Source organism: Argopecten irradians, chromosome 15 (genome assembly GCF_041381155.1).
Source record: "Argopecten irradians isolate NY chromosome 15, Ai_NY, whole genome shotgun sequence".
NCBI lineage: Eukaryota > Metazoa > Mollusca > Bivalvia > Pectinida > Pectinidae > Argopecten > Argopecten irradians.
The window spans coordinates 597,391-623,689 of NC_091148.1; the positions used below are offsets into that span (position 1 = coordinate 597,391).

Sequence of the window (26,299 nt, forward strand, 5' to 3'; positions counted from 1 at the left end):
ATCTATATCAAAACATAATAAAAATATTTGCGATTCAACATGTCTATAAATTGAAATTGCAAAATAATATTACAAAGCTATTTCACTAAACCGCACCATCGAAGAAATCCTGCAGAATGCATTTCTTCTTACAAGTCCGTAAGTAATGACTCTTTTTGGGTTAACTCGTTTTTTACTGGTTTTGTTTGTCCGTTTTTATTCCGTTGTCTGTTTTATTGTCAGAAGGAATATCTTTAGAATCTGTTTCTTTCTCTGCTGGTACTTCGTATTCGGCTATAACTGAAATCCCAGTGTCTTTTGATGACAATTCACTTGCATATTTATCGTCGTCTCCCTGTTTATCTGTTTGATTTTTCTGTTTTCTGATATAAAACAGATAGGCTAGTATAGACCACACTAGTGTGACGGCCTTCCCCACGAGTATTATCACTAGAAACCCGTTACTCATCTTCTTGTTGTCGTAGAAGAAACAGTTCCCTTCCTCCCCACATTTCGTGTTCCATACTTCACAGGAAAGGTCTATCAGCCAGCCAAACAAAATTGGGCCCGGGATATACCCTGAAATTAGTGAAATAAGACATCATTTAAATATTTCTATTGAAGAGGAAAGAAGCCAGAAATGGCATTACAGTGAAATATATCTATAAAGACCAGTCAAAGGGCATAGAAATAGTTGTCGTTATAGCCATGTGATATTTATACACATGTTGAATTGGGTCGAACTTGTCCCTTGTAAATTGCTGTTGTTACCACTTTGAGCAAACAAATAGATTTTTTCTCGTCGTTTGTATTATCATTATTATCATTGAAAACAGCAAAATATTATTATCATTATTTATTTATTTGTCAAACAGTATATTTCTTCATTTCCTTAACACTTACTTACTTACTGTTTAATATATTTACTTTGTAAAAAAAGTATTTTTCTATATTTACCAATAGAAAAATGTAGGATCAAATGGTATCGGCTTTGAATAGTTAAGATAATACAAAAACCTCTCTCCGATTGTTTCACATATCTGAGCTTTAACACTTACCGAGAGCTTTCGTGATACACAACTCTACTCCTAGTGCGAATGCACGCTCCTTTGGTGGAACACACCTTAGAAATAAATAAGTGAAATAAAAAATGGTTATGTTAATTTTATGTTACTATTTTAATTACTTATCATGATCTCACTCTTAAACTTACGTTAGATTATAATACCTAATACCAAACTAAACTCCATCAAATTAAATAAATTATTAATGTGTAATGCTCAGTAATAATTTTAGAAAACGGTTGTTTTTAGACATTCTCAGCGTTTGTATTTCAGGACACCATACCGTTATTAAATAGAATAAGTAATGTATAAAATAATGGGCTGGCTAGTGTTATGATGAATCATTTTTGTATTAAACATCATTATGATCTTATCTAATGCTGTAAATCAATTTTCTTTCGCGTGCGATTTATTTTCGCGAATTTCGTGATCAAGGTAAATTCGCGAAAGTTAATCTAAGCGAATTGATGTCTTCCTCAAATTTGCACAATTGAATTCAAAGTTATTTCCATTCAATTCTAAATTCGTGGAATTTAACTCCACGATTGTGTTTAGAAACGGAAATTGCGAAATTTAGTGGCCACGAAAGAAAGTTGATTTACAGTAATGGCCGATAAATTGTTCTTGTATTGAATCTTACCTGATAGTGGCCGTTAGATGAGGGATAGAGCTGGTAAAGGTCAGTATCACTATACCGAAAAACACTACTAGAAACAAGGCCAAACTGCAGTCGGATTTACACTTGTGTTGTGTCGCATCAACGTCCGTGGCGCCGCTACCAACACAGCTACAGTTGAAATATTGCTGAAATAAGTATAAATTAAGTATAAATAACATGAAGTAAAAACATGTATATTATATGTATAATTAAATATACATGTACATGTAATTATAAAAAAAGTACGAAATAAGTATATCATACGTACTTACATATGAATTAAAAAAAATGTAAATAAGTTTACAATATTTATGAAATAAGTATAACACAAGTCATCCACGATACTACAGGGGTTACTATCACTGTCTCTATATCCACCCAATCCTCGATACTACAGGGGTTACTATTACTGACGTTATATCCACCCCATCCACGATACTACAGGGGTTACTATCACTGACGTAATATCCACCCCATCCACGATACTACAGGGGTTACTATTACTGACGTTATATCCACCCCTGGACTTTCTCATAGTAAAGCTGAAGGTAGTTTAGGAGACACAAATTGACTAATTATAAGACTATATAGACCTCCTCTGAGGATTACAGAGTGAGCGACGCCCAACTTCAAACCAACACAGTCACCCACAGTGTACCGTTCTAAAATCCCTTTGATGTACATCAAATGATAAAATTACCTGTGTCTTCGGTTGCCTCAAGGTTTACTATGAGATAGTCCAGGGGTGAATATAGCGCCCGTGATGGTAACCCCTGGGGTATCGAGGATGAACATAAGTTTGAATAAAGGTAAGTTTATTTTAAGTGTGAAAGATGTATAAAATGAGTAGGCATTTTATTGTAGGTAGTTATATATACATCTCTTTATTAATCTGGTTTTGACCATTTGTACTTTACTTTGTCGGTGCCGAATATTACTTACCAAGTTGTCTCCGCTCTTGACCATAGCCTCACAGCCAGCGTAACAGGGAGAGTAATAGGTCAGTCCGTCCCGTCCACACACGGGGCTGAACTCCTCCTGGCTACACCCACACCCTGAGTGACAGCTGTCATTCTTAAATCCTCCAAAGAATGTCGTCCTGGATACAAATTCAATACTTTGTCTTTGGGTCAATTTGAGGTGAAAATGTAGTTGTATGATATATCAAATTTTAGTAAGTTTGAAATATGATTATCGCCTCTTTTGGAGGCTAATATGCTTTACATAATTTGAATGACAACCGGAATGAGGGTGTATATTTACCGTTATTACAGATGTTTTAAAACTCACCAACAGTGCATGAGGTTTATAAAATTGTTTTATAGGAACAGTATAAACTCGTGATGTTACATGAACATCGTTCATGTTAAAATATATTTTGCTTTTTTATGGAAAAATTAAGCCTTTCATCGTAAATACAACATCAGTATCTTGCAGTACTTAATCATCAAACCTTTTCAAATATGTGTAACCGGTTATGTTCGTGTTTTTGCGGGGCAGTTTGGTTATACCTAGAGCTCTATAATGTGACACAATTTGACGTTTGTAGTTAAGACCATCTCCATAAAAACACTTTTCGGGATTTCAATTGACGACTTAGTTATACATTTGTTTTCCTTTTCTCCTGCGTGATCTTATTAACGAATGATACTTTTCAATAACAAACTAAAGCATCTTTTTTGTCTCCTATGAGGCCTTTTTAAAAAATGGCACATTTTATAACCACACAAAACCATCAGCTAAAGCCAAGACCTAAAGGTGACATCATACTTACGTTTGTAAATCTGTACTTCCGTATAGTATGTTAACACCAGCAAAGGGAATGCTGGGACAACTCATGATAAAGACGAGACCGAAGACGAGGCTGCCCGTCATCAGACACATTCCGATCTGAAGGATTCTCTTCACACGTAAGTCGAACCTCTTGATTAGGTATCCGCCCAGCAGGGTTCCTCCTGTGGCCCCAGGAACTACTATAGCACCTGTATATATCAAGGATTTCCATTGGCTTGATAATTCATTCTTATTTAAAACGAAAACGCTCACTGGGTGAATAATTTAATCAAGACAAAAGCATGTTTGTTTCAAGAAATTTCACTGGCTTTTTATTCAAATTTGTTCGTACCCAGATTTTTTATTGGCTTAAAATTTTGTATAGTTATCTTATCAGATAAAGATGCCACAAATACAAATTTACAATTCTTACTAGCTAAAACAACAGCAAGCGTAACTATTTCGTGACAGAACATTCATCTTCATAATATTGTATACCTTTATGATTTCTATGTCTATTCGTTGCTTTGACTAGACTAGAAAAATTAAGACTCATTTCAGGAAAACAAATTATGTAAATGAATTAATTATGGAATACCCTCAAAGATGTTTTATGTCATAATTTTACACTTACCAACATATAGTGCAGCACTTGAAGATGGTATGCCGAATTGTATCTCTGTGAACTTTGGAATAAATGTTGACAAACCAACAATCAATATACCTAGAATTGAGACAATTTTGTAGATGCTGTACTATGTATATTTTTAGAACATCGCAAAATAAAAGAAACGCTTAGAAAGCATAATGTACAGAGCTACAATGTATGGGATTTTGTTTGACATAATTTTGTTGTTTTATACAAGGTTATATATCAGGAGTCATCTTTATGAGAAATAAACCACCGATGTAAATATTAAAAGAGAAATTGATATGAACGTAACTCGAGTTAATACAATATTTATATAAAATCACAATTTCATAATTGCCAAAGGAGAGGTTAATATTTTACAGGTTTTATAGGTTTGTTAAAATGCCCATATAATCATTTGATATGATATGCATATTAAATGTAAGTACAAAAAAGACATGGACATAGGACAACACCCTGGAAAACTCCATATTTATGATATCAAAGTAATAGCATTCGCCCGGTATTTTTGAAAATGAAAACGCCTTTTTAAACGGAAAATATCATCCTCGACTTGATATTTCATTAGGAAATGAGAATGGTGGAGAATGCCAGCATATTTGTTTAATAACATACCGTCGGTTGCAGAGGCCAGACAGAGAAACATGTACGTTGGGTTTGTAATCAATGTTTTCACGGACTTTCCAACATTAGACACACTGAAAGTTCGTGGAACATCCCCTGTATCTTTGTCCTTATTTTTGTATACCTCTATCTGCCGTTCGGCCAGATATTTCGCTGAATCTGTAAAATGATGTAGTTTAAAACATTGTAAAGATTTCCTTTTCAAAAACACAAATTAATTAATACAAAAATGAAGTTGCCAAAACCCCCCATATACTGTAAAACGTGGATATATTCACGAATGTTTATTATCGCGATTTGGGTTCGTTATTTTTTTTTGCTCTTTTAAAAGTTGTTATTCTCGAAATTTAAAAAAAAAAAAAAAAAAAAAATTATATATATTCACCAAATATTACCGTGCAATTCCCTCACGTAATTCACGTAAATTCTAGTTTACAGATTTGTTTATTTAAAATGTGACGAATGCTACACCTCGTACAATGGGCAGGCTTACAATGTATTAACTGTATCGCCAGTTTCTTACATGTACACTTATCGCAGATCAAAAAATGTTTTTCAACAAATTAAGACTTCATTATTTGGATATAGCACTACATCCATGTAATCATGGCTTAACTATTACGTCTAATTCTATGACATTATTATCGATTGTTTTGTGAATCGATATTTTTGACTTTTAAAAGGGAAAAGAACTTGAGAGGAAATTAAATATATTTTTATCTCAGATTTCTCTCCAACAGCTGCAATAGTTAAAGCCACACTTACTTGGTAATGTCGCTGGGAATGCGAGTATAAACAAACTCACAATGACAGTTAGTAATCCACAAACTACAAATCCGGCCCACCAAGCTCCAACAAACAGAGAGCTGGTCGAGTCGATTGTCACACTGAAGACAAGGAAAGTTTCATGATAAAAAGAACAGTTAAATATGGACATTGAAAACAGAAGTCAATGAATTAAAATTTTATTTAAATATCGACATCAAGATGGATTTAACCATACTTGAAGAATTATATCAACAATTTATTTACAGAAAATCAATTGTCTTTTTGTTTATTTCATACCTGCCTAACAATGACAAATTATTTTATTTTTTTTCAAAATATTAAATAACAGGACCGATGGCCTTAAAATACCGCCCTGGAGAACTCAAACATTGTTTGGGGGAAAGAATTGTTTGTGTTTTATGGTTCATACATCCTCGATACTCCAAAGGTTACTATCATGTTATATCCACCCCTGGACTATATCATAGTAAAATTGGAGGCAGTTCAGGAGAAAATAATTGATCAATCACGGGCTAGCAAAGATTTCCTTTGAAGATTGCGAGGGAGCGACACCCATCTTCAGGGCCACATATTCGACCACAGTGTACCGTCATACGACCGGAGAACTAAAAACTCCGGTTGCAAGTACTTGGCAATTGTCTCATATGGCATTCAAGCTTGCAACCTCAAGGTGGAGGACTTGTAATAACAGGCCGGAACACCTGAACCACTCGACACCTCCCAAGGCAACCTAGAACACACTAAGGTTTACCTGTTCATATCGACCACGTCGAAATCTACGTAAACATCTAATAGAAGGCCCCCAACAACGAAGCCAAGAGCGGGTCCCAGGACACTGCAGCCATAGTACACTCCTAATAAAGTATAAAAATGTATATTAAACCTACTTAAGACCACCTCTGTATAAAGACCAACATTTTCATATAAACTATGTACAGGTAGCAAGGTGTTTCAACAGAGAAGTCAATCCTTACATATTATATACATATTATTAACAATTTAAAGCAAAGCTTCATGAAAAAGCAATTAATATGACCGAAGGCAAGGCCTTAAAGGGCCAGATGTTTCAGTAACCATAAGTTATGCAATGTTAAAAAGTTAAATTTAAGGAAATAACGGAGCCGAATTTTCTGTTTATCTTTTATTCATATATCTCACTCTATCCTTGTCCCAAAACCCCCATTTGAGAAGGAAATCTACAAAAGATTATATTAGAAGGTGGTCTGTCACTTGAACGCTTGCAAATAAAGAGCAATAGCTCTGAGCTTCTATCGGACGAAAATTACGTTCGTCGGATCATAAAAGCGTTTGTACTGCTTGATTATATATTGAGCTGACTTCAAAGCATCGCATTCACGTTGATGGGATTGTTATACAGTGGGTAAAACAATGGCGGCCACAAACTGAAGCTGTCAGTGTGTAGGATTTAATTTTGATTTGATTTGAATTGTGTTTTTTCTTGTATTTTCATGTATGCGTTACCTTAGGAGTGCTTCGCACTCCGTGCCGAGGGCTGCGCCCTTATCATACATATTTTTTTCCGGGGTCAATGTGGTGTTATACAACATACTAATCAGACAGAATTAAATAGTGCTGATGCCAGGGCGTTATATCACTATATTGAGTGATCCTTAATTGCGGCATAGAAAGCATTGCCTTCATTGCGTTTTTGGAATTCTCTTCAACTAGTTCTTACAAGTCAATATCGGTAACTTTACACATACTGAGACTCCATATATCAGTAGTAAACTGATATTATTATTATATGGTTGTATATTACCGCTACCAAATCTGCTATATAGTTTCAACTCGCTACACCTACAGGCTCCAGGAACATGGAACAATTTTAGACTTAAGTTTCTGTTAAGCCAATCAAATATGGCGTCACGTAATGCCATTTGTGATTGGCGTCTAAAATTAAGGCAGTTTTAGACCTAAGTCTGTTTCGGGATCTTAGGGCGTAGTTAGAGAAAATGTAGGTTTATGCTAAAGAATCTAGGATGGCCAAAATAGTATATATTTACCGAAGTAAAAGGACGAGGAACGTACAGGCACGCTCTCCTCTAGAAAGGCCGTCGCCAGGGTATAGAGGGGCGAGGTACCCGCTCCCATCAGTACCATCATGGCGTAGAACATGTACTGTAACATAGGTCAAGGTTAGACGATGTTATAATGGTCAAGGCCACATAGTGTTATAAAGGCCAAGGTCAGAAAGAGGTTGCATATGTAAAATATATTGTTGGGGAACAGAAAGTAAAACAGAGACCAAGGCCACACCAGTGTTCTTGAAAAGGTCAAGGTAAACCAGTGTTATATAAAGGTCAATGTCAGCCAATAAGGTCAGTCATGATTATAAAAACAGCCTATATCTGTAAAATACAGTATTGGAAAACAGGCATTGTAAAGGTGGTCAGTCAGTGTCATATAAAGGTCAAGGTCAGCCAATGTAATATAAACAAATGATTTATGCAAAATACTATACTGTGAAACAGGCAGTGTAATAAAGGTTAAGGTCAGCCAATGCAATATTAAGGTCAAGTTTAGCCAATTTAAGTCAGTGTCAGTCAATTAAATATAAACAAGTGATATCGGTAAAATACATTATATGCGGAGCAGATAGTGTAATCAAGGTCAAGGTTGTACTAATATGTCTATTTTTGGATATGATTCTCCCGGGATATTATTCAGGGATTGTAATTTGTCAAACATATTTACGTTGTTGAAATAACCAATCGGAGACGCCGTTACGAACAACGGCGTCCCTTTTTTATTCCGCTTTAGGTGATGACATATATTTCAGGCAAATAAAAAAATGTCAAAAGCAAGATTGGATTTTATTCTTTTATGAAATTACCTTATAATTGGAAAGTGAATTCGTTTGCCCTTCACATACTGACGTCGCTGTAGTTCCGTTCAGGCACAACCCGCTATCATCTATACCGTACTCATATTGACCCGACATAAAATGTGGGGAGGCGAACAGGATACAGGAGAGTCCGAACAGGAGGACTCCGAGCCCAATATAACGTGGCTTCGAACCCAGACCCCCGAAGTAGCTGACCGGAAGTAGTAGTATAGTCGAAGATATGTCGTATGAACTGGCGATTAGTCCCGATTCGGAGCTGGTCAGGTCGTATCGCCTCTCAATCGACGATAGAATAACGTTGACAAAGCCGCTGATAGCCATGTTCTGTGGAAAAATATTAATAATACTAAATTTTTCGTATTTGAATATTTTTTTTAATTATTATGCAATATATTCAGTTTTATAACTGCCGTTGTCATTTCATTTTTTCTTAAGTATAATTTCTGCCATAAAATATGCAATTCGTGTATACGCACATGTATATACAAATAAATTCATTGATAGCATCATTTTAACATACATTTTACAGGTCTTCTCTTGAGATTTTTTCTTTTTGCTTGTTAAATTGTTCCTAAAATAACTTCAAAACAAATTAGTTTGAATGCAAATATGATAAAATTGACAGTAATTAAAATAATAATTGGTTTGCATGTTGCTTTACGTCATGCAAAAGTGGACAGCAGGACATTTACGATCGACTTCGAGATAGACGGTGAGAGCAAACGTAGAAGTTTCACTTCGGTAAACTTTATGCAAAGATATTACACATTTAAATGTAGATATGTAGTAGTGTTATTTTACTACTTTTATTTTGTATACGTTATATTTTAGTGCGCGTTCGCGTATGGTCCGTGTAGCGATAGTCGCGGGTCGCGGATACGCAATGCGACAAGATCGTTGGCGCGCGCGCGGAAAAGGCACGTGTAAGTGAGAGCGATGAGTTATGTGAATGTGACGTAATGTGTATGTCAATCATATTTGTGTCCTTATATGGTATTAGTCTATTGTCTACGTCGAGTGAATGTTGGGTAGTTTATCTGGGGTATTGGTCACTTGGGGTTTGGATGACCAAGAGGCAACATCGATCTCTAGTAGATGAACTGATTGCAGACTCATAGGAAATTAGCCCAATACATAATTGTAAGTACCTGTATGTAGTTTAAATATTATTATCATAATATAATATAATATCTATTTAATATATTTGATTATGGTAATCGTTTATTTAAAAGTAACTTATCATTTTTGGAATTTCGATAAATTTTAATATCGGGCATAATTATTCAGACGGAGAGTGATTTCGATGGTATCCGTATTGTTTTAATTAATTGTATTGTTTTATTATTTCAACAGTATAAAACGAGTGGTTTGAGCTCGTCGGACGACGGTCCGGTGAAACCCTCTTCACACTGAAGAGGTGGGTATTTTTATATATGCTATAGTTATATAGTAGTTGCCATCTATACATATAGATGTTGTTAATTGCTATTATATATGTTCTGATAACGAACTGGTTAACTATCCGTTAGAACATGTAAAGTAATATTGAACATATGAGTATAGCCGTATAATTGTATGTATATAGATAACTGTATATTAAATGGTAATATGATGTAATTCATGTTACAGGGTATTATTTTAATGAATAAATGAAGTGAACCCGACAACAGCATTGGTGTCTTCCTTGAAACCATAGCTACTACATTGGCGCCCATGTAGGGACAAATTGATGACCTTTGTGTACTGCCAGTCGACACGCATGACGGGATACGTTGTGATTCCTACCAAGTAGAATAGCGACCTTGAAGGCTCGACAGGTAAAGTCACCTGTGTATACCTATCGACGATTCACCTGGTGAATGAATGAATGGATTTTTCCATTGTGTATGTTTGTGTATCGGAAAGACACGCGTCTACGTTTGAACGACCTACAGATGACCTTGACCAGCGAGTGCGCGTGTACGGCACGTTTCCTATATGTGCGTATCTATAGTGAATTCTAAGCTGAAAGTGAATGGATAAGAACTGGACGAAGGAATATCCGGAGGAGACCGTACACGGTAAATGACATTTGTGTACCACTGACTTTTCATATATCTTGCTATGAATCTTGTGCTTCTTCTGTGATCTTCAGTTAAATAGTGTAAATTGACATTCTGTATTTCACAAGTTTTTTTTTTCTCGATAACGTTGTTCTAAAATTTGTGAATATTTACTGGATTTCAACTACCGATTCAGTATTTTTTATTATTTTCGTTCGTTGTCATAAGATGTGTATTTTCTAAATTTGTATTTCCGGTTGTGAACTTCCTGTTTATGTACTTCCGGTTATTCTGTACTTGTGGCATATTAGTTCCGGTAACTTTTTGACATTTTTTTTTTTTTAGATATAAAAAATACTTGCTTTCAGAATCTTGTTTATTTTCACGATAGTATATTAGTATGGAGTAATTGATTATTTTTTTTGCTGTTACACGAGTTTATTGGATACTTATTTAATTTAGATTTTTGTTTGCTACAATTACTTGGTTTTGTTTGCGAGCGAATTAATTATTTTTTTTTTTTGCATTGAAGTTTAGATACTTTTGTTTTGTTGGTACATTTATATTTTGGTTGTCGCTGTGTACTTTGCTAAAAATCACTCGTCTCTGATATTTGTTTTTTTTCTTTTTGCCGCATTTTTTTTTTACTTTAACATTTGTTAGGATTGTTTGCTTCTAAACTTAGTTTTTTTTATTTTAATCTTTTCGGACCATTTGTGCCATAGGTGTACTTGTTTTTTTTTCTCTGCCGCTTTTCGCTAGTTTATTTTTTTTTACACTTAGGAGTTAGCATGTAGGATAGTTTGTTGTTGTTTTTTTTTCAGTGGAATTTATAATTTTTTTTTTTTTTCTTTTGTGGGAACTTACTGGGTCAATGTTGGTGTGTTCTATGTTATATGTACGGAGTGAATCTTTCTGCATTTATGTTGAGTATATGAGTGTGCGTTAGGTGCTATTTTTGCTATTTTGGATTGACGCTTCGGTCTCGTACGCGTGTTGCATATATATTGACTGCGCGCGATCGTGTATATATGTTTTTTTTTAGTTGCTTTGGATGTTGCTGACTTGGCTGGATATATTCAGTAAGTGTTTACATCTATGAGGACAAGAGTAGAATACTTGTTCCGTGTTTGGTAAGGACACGTAGATGATACTGGTGTTTGTTTGCTTTAGCATTTTATTATTTTGTTTATGTTGTAACCCTTGCTTTGTTATGTCGGATTCAAAAGAGAAACTCGCTCAGGCGGAAGCGATACCTCCACCCGGGGATAGCGATCCTGTTGCGGAGGCGACGAAGTTATTTTCTCAGCTTGGTGCTAGGCCCAAGGGTGAAAGTTTACTTACTTTGAGGAGTCAGATGATGGATTTTCTCAGCAATACTGGAGGAGTGGATACTGCGGACCCATCGTTACGTGGTCATGGGGTAAGTAATACTCAAAGTACTAGCTCTTCTACTTTGGACACGAGGTTCTATAAGATACCTATATTCTCCGGAGATGATGGGAAAGGCGAGGCTTCGTTTGATTTATGGAAGTATGAGGTACAATGTCTCATCGATACGGGTAAGTCTCAGGATATCATTGGACAGTCGATTCGGAGGTCGTTGAAGGGAACTGCAGCTAAGGTAGCTATGAGACTTGGAGCTCATGCGACGCCAGCCAAGCTGATCGCCAAATTGAGAAGCTTGTATGGTATTGTTGATGATCAGGAGACTTTGCTGGAGAACTTCTATGCAGCGCATCAACAACCTAAAGAGACCGTGACAGAGTGGGCTTGTAGGCTTGAGGACTTGTTGCTGAGGGCTGATGCTGCTATAGGACCCGCAGAGCGTAATAAGAGGTTACACAACAAGTTCTGGTCAGGATTGAGACAGGAGTTGAGAGACATAACCGGCCACAAACATGATTCTATTTCTGACTTTGAGGAATTGTGCATTGCAGTCAGGTCTATGGAGAGGTCAAGAGATGGTGGTAAATCTGCGATGGCGACAGCTACTGTTCATTCTGTTGTTGAAGGGGAGACGAAGGATGAGAAGGATGACTTGAAATCTATGGTAAACCAGTTGTCTGCCGCTATTCAGAGGTTAGAGAAACAGATGTCTGACGGAGGCGCGGTATCTTGGAAGAACAGCCGAGATCATCGTAACCGGAATAGAGGGAATTCAAACAATTATGGAAAAGGATCTGTTTACCATTCTAGGCCATCTCAGGATAAGTCTGATGGGGATGATGAGTCATTAGGAAAGAAACCTGATGTTATCTGCTGGAGATGCAGGCAGCCGGGACATATTAGAGCGCGATGCCGAGTAATATTGGATCACTCGCGGAGTTCGGTAAAAGGGAAGGAGTCTATGAAGACGGACCGCTCATAGATTTCCGAATACAAGGTCCGGACGGACGGAAGAGGACTACTGGTGCACGGATGATTGGCAATGCTAATGAGGTAGATGTCACAGTAGATGGCACTGGAACCAGAGCTTTACTGGATACAGGCGCGACGGTGTCTACGGTGAGTCAACGATTTTATGAAAGCCATTTGAGTCATCTGGAATTACAGTCTGTTGGTGAACTACTTGCTATTGAGTGTGCAGATGGACAACAGTTGCCGTATTCGGGATTGATTGAGACGAATGTCAAGTTTGAAGGATTACCTGGATCAGCTGAGCAGAGCTGTTTATTGTTGGTTGTTCCTAACAGCAATTATAACTCGAAGGTACCAGTTTTGTTCGGGACAAATGTTTTGGATGTATTATTAGGAGATTGTCGAAGGAAGAAAGGACCGAAGTATCTACAGAAGGGGTTGGATACGCCATGGTTTTTAGCGTTTCGTTGTATGACGTTGAGGGACCGGGATTTAGCGAGGAATCGTAACAGCATTGGTCTTGTTAAGAATGCAGGAAACATGGATTGTATTTTGAAGCCCAATTCTACGGTTACTCTAAAGGGATACATAGATCAGCGAAGTGCTTATCCGACTACTTGCGCTATCATTCAGCCTACGGAACGTTCTAAACTGTCGAAGGATATAGACGTTACGCCTACTGTATTCTCCTACGATTGTGATAACACACAACCGCTAGATATCCAGCTTTCAAATTTAACCACAAGGACATTTGTAATTCCTCCTAAGGCCGTTTTGTGTGAAATACAGCCGGTGGTTGTACAAGAGTTGCCTAAATCTGATGACGAGATGGGAATACTTCAGTCGTTTATGGACAAGATAGACTTTTCAAATTCAGCTGTTACCGAAGATGAGTTGCGTATTGGAAAGAAACTCATTAAGGACTACGAGGATATATTCTCACATGGGGACACTGATCTTGGATGTACTGGTCTCGTGAAACATCGAATCGATTTGACGGATGCAGTTGCTTTTAAACAACGTCACAGGAGGATACCGCCTTCTATGTACGATGAAGTCAAGACTCATCTTCAACAATTGCTATCTGCAGGAGTCATTAAGCCATCACACAGTCCTTGGTCTTCGAACGTTGTTTTGGTAAGAAAGAAAGACGGATCATTGAGAATGTGTGTAGATTTCCGTCAGTTGAATCAGAGAACCATACGGGATTCATATGCTTTACCACGAGTGGAGGATATTCTGGATTGTTTAGCTGGATCGCATTACTTTACCGTGTTGGATTTAAAATCGGGTTATCATCAGATCGAGCTTGAGGATGAACACAAGGAGCGTACTGCGTTTTCTGTTGGCCCATTAGGATTTTACGAGTTTACAAGGATGCCATTTGGACTTACAAATGCTCCTGCGACGTTTTCAGCGCTTAATGGAACGATGTATGGGAGACCTACACCTTGCCATTTGTTTGATATATCTTGATGATTTAATTATCTTCTCAAGGACCTATGATGAGCATTTGGAGAGGTTAGGAAAGGTTTTTCAGAGATTACGAGACAACGGATTGAAACTTGCATCTAAGAAATGTCAGTTCTTCATGAACAGAGTTGCCTACGTGGGACATATTGTTACACCTGATGGAATTGAGGCTGACCCAAAGAAGATTGAGAAGGTACGAGATTGGCCGACACCAACTAATCCTGAGGAATTACGTCAGTTTTTAGGGTTCGCGGGATATTACAGAAAGTTCGTAAAGGATTTTGCAAAGATTGCACGGCCTTTAATCAACTTATTGCCACCAACAAGAGATAAGAAGAAAAAGGGTAGAGTGAAGTCCGATGTGGGTACCGTTAAATGGATGTGGACGTCTGAACAGGCTACTGCATTTCAGAGTCTGAAGGATGCACTGTGCAACCCACCTGTCCTTGGTTATGCTAATTACAGCCGGCCGTTTGAGCTGCACACGGATGCGAGTACCCAGGGACTAGGAGCTGTTCTTTATCAAGAGCAGGATGGACATTTGAGACCTATTTGCTACGCCAGCCGAGGATTAGGTAAATCGGAAAGGAATTACCCAGCTCATAAACTGGAGTTCTTGGCGTTGAAATGGGCTATTACGGAGAAGTTTCATGATCATTTATATGGACAGAAATTTACAGTTTTAACGGACAACAACCCTTTGACCTACGTCCTATCTAAGGCTAAGCTTGACGCGACGGGGCATAGATGGCTGTCCGCTTTATCAGCATACAACTTCGAGATAAAGTATCGACCAGGAAGGAACAATGCCGATGCGGATGCTTTGTCACGACTTCCGGGATGTAGCATTTCGGCAGAGTCTGTGCAAGCAGTGTGTAAGGGAGCAGTTACCTGTAGTGGACCCTTGGTAGAATGTTTGAGTTTGTCAGCAGAGGCATTGGATACATTTGAAGTTGAAGACGAACATGGTTTCCGCACGATGACAGCACGTGAATGGAGAAAGTTACAGGCAGATGATGATGTCATTGGGGAATGGTTGCCAGTCATAAGGCAGAACCTGAAGCCGTCACGAAAGAGGTTATCCGCTATTCCAGAGAGCGCCACCCTTAAGAGATGCTGGGATAGCTGGAAATTGAAACGTGGTGTGCTGTATAGACACATGTCTGATGAAGAGGGCGAAGTAGACCAACTTGTACTGCCGGCTTCCATGCGCGAGCAAGTGTTGACGTCGTTACATAATGATACGGGCCACCCAGGACGCGATAGAACGTTATCATTGCTGCGGGATAGATTTTTTTGGCCTGGCATGACCAAAGACGTGGAGAAGTGGCTAAAGGAATGTCAAAGATGTCTCTTCAGGAAGTCTAAGATTGATGTCAAGGCACCGTTGGTAAGCATTGTCACCACCCAGCCCATGGACTTGGTGTGTATGGATTTCTTGAAATTGGAAGTTTCCAAAGGCGGGTTCCAGGATGTGTTGGTAATTACTGATCACTTCACGCGGTACGCTAAAGCGATACCTACCCGTAGCCAGTCTGCTAAAGCGACTGCTGAGGCGCTTCAAGGATTTATTGAGCATTACGGAATTCCACGGAGGTTACATTCCGACCAAGGCGCTAACTTTGAGGGGAAGGTAATCGAGAGCTTATGTGACACACTACACATCGCCAAATCAAGGACGACGCCATACCACCCTAGTGGGAATGGGATGTGTGAGCGATTTAATCGGACCCTTATTGACATGTTGGGAACACTGGAGCCTCATCAAAAAAAGGATTGGAAAAGCTACGTAGGATCTCTAACGTTAGCTTATAACTGCACAAGGCACAAGACTACTGGATATTCGCCATTCCATCTAATGTTCGGACGACAACCGCGTTTACCAGTTGATCTTTTGTGTGGATTTGTTGAGGAACCTACTTCACGTTCTTTACCGGATTATATTAAGAATTTAAGGAACAGGATGTCTCATTCGTTTAGCTTGGCAAGTAAGAAGGCTCGGGAATCGCAGAGTCGACAGAAGGCAGACTACGATCTTCGTAGTAGGGAAGCCGTTTTGGAACCGGGGACCGAGTTCTTGTCAAAGTACTGGCCTTTGAGGGACGACATAAGCTAGCGGATCGATGGGAACCTGACGTGTACATCGTAAAGAGTCAGCCCAATGGAGACATTCCTGTATACACAATACAGAGGGAAGACGGGAAGGGGAAATCAAAAACCCTCCATCGGAACCATCTACTTCCCATTGGAGCGATACCTGTGGAAATAGATAAGGAACCACTTCCTGAACTTCCACCTCGACCAGTTCCACGTATAAGGAGGTCGAGGCTGGAACGTGAACCACTTCGAAAGGAATCTGTGGCGGAACTCGTCGAACCACTGTCCGGGAACGATAGTAGCGACAGTTCCGATGAGGATGTTGTGGGCATGGATATTAATTCCGATGTTCAGCGGCCACCCACGCAGGATAGTATCCGGTCGAGCAATGACACGGTACATATTCCTGGACCTCGCACTGGTTTCGTTGATGTGGAAACGTCGGAATCTGAACCGGAGAATGCAGCTGCTGATGCAGTACAGGGAAATGTTAATTTGCCTGAACCGGAGATTCTAGTGCCAAGGAGATCGACAAGGAACAGACGACCGCCTAATTGGATGACCTCTGGCGAGTTTGTATGTTCACAGCAACCTGTTGAAACGGTGCCGGACTGGAAAATGAAGGCTTTATTTCTGGTGGACATGGTATCTTCAGCGTCCTTTCGGGATATGCCTTCGGCTGCTCAACAGGCAATGCTAAAAATTTTAAGCACTTAGTTTTTTTTTTCTTTTGTCATTGGATACTTGTAACCATGTTGTAATGTTATTTTGGAAACCCTTGCGGAAGATGAGGGCATCTTCTTTACGAGCGGGGGAGTACGGGATGAATTTTGTGGCTGAAATTAAGATTTTTGTTGTATATTCTTTTATCGTATTGTAATTTCATTTATTTTGTTTATAGTTTGTCCTTGACATATAGATGGGGACAGCTTCCATCTAAGGAGGGGAGAATGTAGTAGTGTTATTTTACTACTTTTATTTTGTATACGTTATATTTTAGTGCGCGTTCGCGTATGGTCCGTGTAGCGATAGTCGCGGGTCGCGGATACGCAATGCGACAAGATCGTTGGCGCGCGCGCGGAAAAGGCACGTGTAAGTGAGAGCGATGAGTTATGTGAATGTGACGTAATGTGTATGTCAATCATATTTGTGTCCTTATATGGTATTAGTCTATTGTCTACGTCGAGTGAATGTTGGGTAGTTTATCTGGGGTATTGGTCACTTGGGGTTTGGATGACCAAGAGGCAACATCGATCTCTAGTAGATGAACTGATTGCAGACTCATAGGAAATTAGCCCAATACATAATTGTAAGTACCTGTATGTAGTTTAAATATTATTATCATAATATAATATAATATCTATTTAATATATTTGATTATGGTAATCGTTTATTTAAAAGTAACTTATCATTTTTGGAATTTCGATAAATTTTAATATCGGGCATAATTATTCAGACGGAGAGTGATTTCGATGGTATTCGTATTGTTTTAATTAATTGTATTGTTTTATTATTTCAACAGTATAAAACGAGTGGTTTGAGCTCGTCGGACGACGGTCCGGTGAAACCCTCTTCACACTGAAGAGGTGGGTATTTTTATATATGCTATAGTTATGTAATAGTTGCCATCTATACATATAGATGTTGTTAATTGCTATTATATATGTTCTGATAACGAACTGGTTAACTATCCGTTAGAACATGTAAAGTAATATTGAACATATGAGTATAGCCGTATAATTGTATGTATATAGATAACTGTATATTAAATGGTAATATGATGTAATTCATGTTACAGGGTATTATTTTAATGAATAAATGAAGTGAACCCGACAACAGCATTGGTGTCTTCCTTGAAACCATAGCTACTACATTGGCGCCCATGTATCGTTGGATTGATGACCTTTGTGTACTGCCAGTCGACACGCATGACGGGATACGTTGTGATTCCTACCAAGTAGAATAGCGACCTTGAAGGCTCGACAGGTAAAGTCACCTGTGTATACCTATCGACGATTCACCTGGTGAATGAATGAATGGATTTCCATTGTGTATGTTTGTGTATCGGAAAGACACGCGTCTACGTTTGAACGACCTACAGATGACCTTGACCAGCGAGTGCGCGTGTACGGCACGTTTCCTATATGTGCGTATCTATAGTGAATTCTAAGCTGAAAGTGAATGGATAAGAACTGGACGAAGGAATATCCGGAGGAGACCGTACACGGTAAATGACATTTGTGTACCACTGACTTTTCATATATCTTGCTATAAATCTTGTGCTTCTTCTGTGATCTTCAGTTAAAAAGTGTAAATTGACATTCTGTATTTCACAAAAGTTTTTTTTTTCTCTTGATAACGTTGTTCTAAAATTTGTGAATATTTACTTGATTTCAACTACCGATTCAGTATTTTTATTATTTTCGTTCGTTGTCATAAGATGTGTATTTTCTAAATTTGTATTTCCGGTTGTGAACTTCCTGTTTATGTACTTCCGGTTATTCTGTACTTGTGGCATATTAGTTCCGGTAACTTTTTGACATTTTTTTTTTAGATATAAAAAATACTTGCTTTCAGAATCTTGTTTATTTTCACGATAGTATATTAGTATGGAGTAATTGATTATTTTTTTTGCTGTTACACGAGTTTATTGGATACTTATTTAATTTAGATTTTTGTTTGCTACAATTACTTGGTTTTGTTTGCGAGCGAATTAATTATTTTTTTTTTGCATTGAAGTTTAGATACTTTTGTTTTGTTGGTACATTTATATTTTGGTTGTCGCTGTGTACTTTGCTAAAAATCACTCGTCTCTGATATTTGTTTTTTTTTCTTTTTGCCGCATTTTTTTTTACTTTAACATTTGTTAGGATTGTTTGCTTCTAAACTTAGTTTTTTTTATTTTAATCTTTTCGGACCATTTGTGCCATAGGTGTACTTGTTTTTTTTTCTCTGCCGCTTTTCGCTAGTTTATTTTTTTTTTACACTTAGGAGTTAGCATGTAGGATAGTTTGTTGTTGTTTTTTTTTTCAGTGGAATTTATAATTTTTTTTTTTCTTTTGTGGGAACTTACTGGGTCAATGTTGGTGTGTTCTATGTTATATGTACGGAGTGAATCTTTCTGCATTTATGTTGAGTATATGAGTGTGCGTTAGGTGCTATTTTTGCTATTTTGGATTGACGCTTCGGTCTCGTACGCGTGTTGCATATATATTGACTGCGCGCGATCGTGTATATATGTTTTTTTTTAGTTGCTTTGGATGTTGCTGACTTGGCTGGATATATTCAGTAAGTGTTTACATCTATGAGGACAAGAGTAGAATACTTGTTCCGTGTTTGGTAAGGACACGTAGATGATACTGGTGTTTGTTTGCTTTAGCATTTTATTATTTTGTTTATGTTGTAACCCTTGCTTTGTTATGTCGGATTCAAAAGAGAAACTCGCTCAGGCGGAAGCGATACCTCCACCCGAGGATAGCGATCCTGTTGCGGAGGCGACGAAGTTATTTTCTCAGCTTGGTGCTAGGCCCAAGGGTGAAAGTTTACTTACTTTGAGGAGTCAGATGATGGATTTTCTCAGCAATACTGGAGGAGTGGATACTGCGGACCCATCGTTACGTGGTCATGGGGTAAGTAATACTCAAAGTACTAGCTCTTCTACTTTGGACACGAGGTTCTATAAGATACCTATATTCTCCGGAGATGATGGGAAAGGCGAGGCTTCGTTTGATTTATGGAAGTATGAGGTACAATGTCTCATCGATACGGGTAAGTCTCAGGATATCATTGGACAGTCGATTCGGAGGTCGTTGAAGGGAACTGCAGCTAAGGTAGCTATGAGACTTGGAGCTCATGCGACGCCAGCCCAGCTGATCGCCAAATTGAGAAGCTTGTATGGTATTGTTGATGATCAGGAGACTTTGCTGGAGAACTTCTATGCAGCGCATCAACAACCTAAAGAGACCGTGACAGAGTGGGCTTGTAGGCTTGAGGACTTGTTGCTGAGGGCTGATGCTGCTATAGGACCCGCAGAGCGTAATAAGAGGTTACACAACAAGTTCTGGTCAGGATTGAGACAGGAGTTGAGAGACATAACCGGCCACAAACATGATTCTATTTCTGACTTTGAGGAATTGTGCATTGCAGTCAGGTCTATGGAGAGGTCAAGAGATGGTGGTAAATCTGCGATGGCGACAGCTACTGTTCATTCTGTGGTTGAAGGAGAGACGAAGGATGAGAAGGATGACTTGAAATCTATGGTAAACCAGTTGTCTGCCGCTATTCAGAGGTTAGAGAAACAGATGTCTGACGGAGGCGCGGTATCTTGGAAGAACAGCCGAGATCATCGTAACCGGAATAGAGGGAATTCAAACAATTATGGAAAAGGATCTGTTTACCATTCTAGGCCATCTCAGGATAAGTCTGATGGGGATGATGAGTCATTAGGAAAGAAACCTGATGTTATCTGCTGGAGATGCAGGCAGCCGGGACATATTAGAGCGCGATGCCGAGTAATATTGGATCACTCGCGGAGTTCGGTAAAAGGGAAGGAGTCTATGAAGACGGACCGCTCATAGATTTCCGAATACAAGGTCCGGACGGACGGAAGAGGACTACTGGTGCACGGATGATTGGCAATGCTAATGAGGTAGATGTCACAGTAGATGGCACTGGAACCAGAGCTTTACTGGATACAGGCGCGACGGTGTCTACGGTGAGTCAACGATTTTATGAAAGCCATTTGAGTCATCTGGAATTACAGTCTGTTGGTGAACTACTTGCTATTGAGTGTGCAGATGGACAACAGTTGCCGTATTCGGGATTGATTGAGACGAATGTCAAGTTTGAAGGATTACCTGGATCAGCTGAGCAGAGCTGTTTATTGTTGGTTGTTCCTAACAGCAATTATAACTCGAAGGTACCAGTTTTGTTCGGGACAAATGTTTTGGATGTATTATTAGGAGATTGTCGAAGGAAGAAAGGACCGAAGTATCTACAGAAGGGGTTGGATACGCCATGGTTTTTAGCGTTTCGTTGTATGACGTTGAGGGACCGGGATTTAGCGAGGAATCGTAACAGCATTGGTCTTGTTAAGAATGCAGGAAACATGGATTGTATTTTGAAGCCCAATTCTACGGTTACTCTAAAGGGATACATAGATCAGCGAAGTGCTTATCCGACTACTTGCGCTATCATTCAGCCTACGGAACGTTCTAAACTGTCGAAGGATATAGACGTTACGCCTACTGTATTCTCCTACGATTGTGATAACACACAACCGCTAGATATCCAGCTTTCAAATTTAACCACAAGGACATTTGTAATTCCTCCTAAGGCCGTTTTGTGTGAAATACAGCCGGTGGTTGTACAAGAGTTGCCTAAATCTGATGACGAGATGGGAATACTTCAGTCGTTTATGGACAAGATAGACTTTTCAAATTCAGCTGTTACCGAAGATGAGTTGCGTATTGGAAAGAAACTCATTAAGGACTACGAGGATATATTCTCACATGGGGACACTGATCTTGGATGTACTGGTCTCGTGAAACATCGAATCGATTTGACGGATGCAGTTGCTTTTAAACAACGTCACAGGAGGATACCGCCTTCTATGTACGATGAAGTCAAGACTCATCTTCAACAATTGCTATCTGCAGGAGTCATTAAGCCATCACACAGTCCTTGGTCTTCGAACGTTGTTTTGGTAAGAAAGAAAGACGGATCATTGAGAATGTGTGTAGATTTCCGTCAGTTGAATCAGAGAACCATACGGGATTCATATGCTTTACCACGAGTGGAGGATATTCTGGATTGTTTAGCTGGATCGCATTACTTTACCGTGTTGGATTTAAAATCGGGTTATCATCAGATCGAGCTTGAGGATGAACACAAGGAGCGTACTGCGTTTTCTGTTGGCCCATTAGGATTTTACGAGTTTACAAGGATGCCATTTGGACTTACAAATGCTCCTGCGACGTTTCAGCGCTTAATGGAACGATGTATGGGAGACCTACACCTTGCCATTTGTTTGATATATCTTGATGATTTAATTATCTTCTCAAGGACCTATGATGAGCATTTGGAGAGGTTAGGAAAGGTTTTTCAGAGATTACGAGACAACGGATTGAAACTTGCATCTAAGAAATGTCAGTTCTTCATGAACAGAGTTGCCTACGTGGGACATATTGTTACACCTGATGGAATTGAGGCTGACCCAAAGAAGATTGAGAAGGTACGAGATTGGCCGACACCAACTAATCCTGAGGAATTACGTCAGTTTTTAGGGTTCGCGGGATATTACAGAAAGTTCGTAAAGGATTTTCAAAGATTGCGCGGCCTTTAATCAACTTATTGCCACCAACAAGAGATAAGAAGAAAAAGGGTAGAGTGAAGTCCGATGTGGGTACCGTTAAATGGATGTGGACGTCTGAACAGGCTACTGCATTTCAGAGTCTGAAGGATGCACTGTGCAACCCACCTGTCCTTGGTTATGCTAATTACAGCCGGCCGTTTGAGCTGCACACGGATGCGAGTACCCAGGGACTAGGAGCTGTTCTTTATCAAGAGCAGGATGGACATTTGAGACCTATTTGCTACGCCAGCCGAGGATTAGGTAAATCGGAAAGGAATTACCCAGCTCATAAACAGAGTACATTTGCTTACCTGACCTGCTTTCTTATTATTTCATTTCTTTAGTCATACCGGAACGAATAACTAACGCGGTTGAATGACCGTCAAGGAATTCACACTAACCTGGGGTAGCCCGCTATGGTCAATCGACCCGGATATGACTAATTCCGGATATACAAGGGAAACAGTTCTGCACGATTCAACTTATATAAATACATGTTATTTATTCAAAGGTAGATTGTATCTTAAATATTTAACCAACTTGATGAAAGAAGACTTGTGACATACACGTTGCAATTAAAATAGTAAATTCAGTCAATGAAAAAACTGTATGAAATAGGAAAATACCATTTAGTGAACAGTTTTATCTAAAACATCGACAGACAAACTATTTTACGATATTTGCAGCTAATACGACATTTGAATATAAAAGAGCAGCCCTGTCAATAAGAGGTTTAACTAATTGCATTAGAATTCATTTTAGAATTTTCATAAAGGTTGTATTATGAATTAAAGATGCCACCGCCGACAGAGTATCTATTATTTGATAATAATTGGTGTTGATTTATGTTCACCGCATGTGAGCCCAATTAATACAAAAAATATATGATTTATTTGATTTTGGTGTGTGCGCCATCAGAATTTCATTCCATAGAGGGCTTTGGACGTTTTAATTAATGAATTAGTCATTTTTAACATTTTTATCTTGAAGTTAATAAAGAAGCTGAAACTTTTCGATGTGGAAATGTTATATTGTAAATGGCGTTTTAACTGCAGAAAAATGCTAATTCGTCTGCTCCTGTGTTTGATGAAAAAAAATAAAACATCTTCACGGCATCGTTAACATAAATAAACAGAATGTTTCATACTGTTGATGTATATTACGTATTGCAAAATAAGATTTGGTTCGAGTATATATAACCATATACATAACCTATCATTTAATGAGTGGAGAAAATTAAGCCAGAGTGCCCGGAGACAAACACCGACCTACATAATATACGTTACAGCTGTCCACATGGGTCCCTTTGTCTTGACACCATACAACTATTTGCTACTTAATTATTGCGTCTTGAAAAACATATACGGCACTATCCCCTATTTACAATTAAGTACTGATTGTGCATAATTTAATTATTTAACATGTATTTTTGTGTTAATTAGACACATATGTAAACAATTAAGCATCAGTTATTGTTCAAATGACAAGTATCGTTTATGCTCTGTCGCTGGGTGGAGCATCTTTAAAATATTACATTTCAACAGCTATCTATCTATAATAGAACAATTAACTGGAGAAATTATAGGTTAAATTTAGCATTTACTTACTAACTGGAAAAAATCATAGGTTAAATTTTGCATTAAATGATTAACTGGAGAAATCATAGGTTAAATTTAGTATTTTAATTACTAACTGGAAAAGTCCTAGGTTAAATTTAGTATTTTAATTACTAACTGAAAAAGTCCTAAGTTAAATTTAGTATTTACTGAATACTGGAGAAATCATAGGTTAAATTTAGCATTTACTTACTTACTCGGAAAAAACATAGGTTAAATTTAGTATTTACTGAATAACTGGAGAAATCATAGGTTAAATATAGCATTTTCTGAATAACTGGAGAAATTATAGGTTAAATTTAGCATTGAATGAATAACTGGAGAAATTATAGGTTAAATTTAGCATTAACTGAATTAATTAGAGAAATCGTAGGTTAAATTTAGCATTGACTGAATTAACTAGAGAAATAAGTGGTTAAATTTAGCATTAACTGAATTAACTAGAGAAATAAGTTGTTAAATTTAGCATTTATTGAATTAACTAGGGAAATCGTAGGTTAAATTTAGCATTGACTGAATAACTAGATAAACTATAGGTTAAATTTAGCATTGACTGAATAACTGGAGAAATTATAGATTAACTTTAGCTTTGACTGAATGACTAGAGAAATCATAGGTCAAATTAAGCATTGACTGAATAACTAAAGAAATCATAGGTTAAATTTAGCATTGACTGAATAACTGGAGAAATTATAGGTTAAATTTAGCATTATCTGAATAACTGGAGAAATCATAGGTTAAATTTAGCATTGACTGAATAACTAGAGAAATCATAGGTCAAATTTAGCGTTGTGATTTTGTCTTGCAACGTAAACTCTACATGTTACTATATCAAATATCTTGCCCTGACCGGCTTCCGACGACTTCTCCCCGTTACATAATACCGCTCCCCGTGTACACATACCTTCAGTCAGAATGAACGCTATACAACATGACGTCACAAGGTTTACCTTTCTCCTATATAACAGAGTACATTGTACGTTACATATTTTTAGACTCACCTGTATAAAACATGTACAACACAACACAAACAGCAGCCACCGTGGGGTCCTAAACCTTTGACATACTAACGGGGTTATAAACCCCCACCCACAGGGGGCACTCTCGGGCTCCTTGGTGCCCGTATCCCCCCGGGATTCACCTTTACCATCTACATGTACGGCGCACATTTTTTAAACTAAATGAAACTCAGTGATCATTAAACCGCGCCTTTTTACACATACGCATAATCTCCGGGTTTGGGTTTTACGGTTCATATATTTTTGTATATAACACGGTTAATCAACCGTAACGTCGAAGTCACGGATGCTAATGTTAATGCCGTACTGAGTAAGATAACAAAAAAACTCTATTTATAAACATTTTAAATCTTCTAATAAACTCATGATATCGTGACCCAACTTTTCTCTGGTATATCTGGCTATATATATTCCATCTATAAAGTGCAAAGGACTTGAACTGGGTCGATCAACAGTGGCCAGATGTCTCAATCCGTACAAAATCTAATTAAATGTGTAAAAGTTTTGGGTGTTCAAGCCCAAATGTATACGACCTCGTATTGTGATTCTTTTAGGTTCGCTGACTCTGTGTTTCTGTCTCGAGTTCGAGTGCTGGCTACAGATCAGTGAAACGACAACACAGTAATGTTTTAGGTAACGCTCAACAATTTATTATTATGAAGTAGATGAATGAATGAATCACGGAATTTACAACTGAAGGGCTGACGAAGTCCCTAATGAAGACCTAATACGCTGTACAACTTATCAGATCAACATAACCTGACTTTCATAGTTAGCCTTCCTACAGCGGGAGAAGATCACCCAGTCCCATTTAGCACTACATGTATACTTATATATTACATACTGTCAATTTGGAGGTATAGGGCCGAAATTTAACTAGAATCCTACTTAGTACATAGTACTAACCTGCTAGAATAGAAGCTTCTGATAGACT

The 26,299-nt window shown here is 38.1% G+C and overlaps 1 protein-coding gene across 1 annotated transcript; it reads right to left on the minus strand.

Moving 5' to 3' along the window:
• Window positions 1–33: 33 nt before the first annotated feature.
• On the minus strand, window positions 34–25,539 carry LOC138309425 (solute carrier organic anion transporter family member 4A1-like). Its single transcript, XM_069250609.1, has 12 exons — window positions 25,348–25,539; window positions 8,394–8,729; window positions 7,564–7,678; window positions 6,291–6,393; window positions 5,516–5,637; window positions 4,742–4,909; window positions 4,109–4,198; window positions 3,476–3,683; window positions 2,644–2,800; window positions 1,684–1,847; window positions 1,038–1,102; window positions 34–558 (listed from the first exon to the last, which is right to left on the minus strand). The coding sequence occupies exons 1-12, from the start codon at window positions 25,513–25,515 to the stop codon at window positions 173–175; spliced, it is 2,082 nt and encodes a 693-aa protein (XP_069106710.1). The 5' UTR covers window positions 25,516–25,539; the 3' UTR covers window positions 34–172.
• Between the last annotated feature and the right edge of the window lie 760 nt (window positions 25,540–26,299).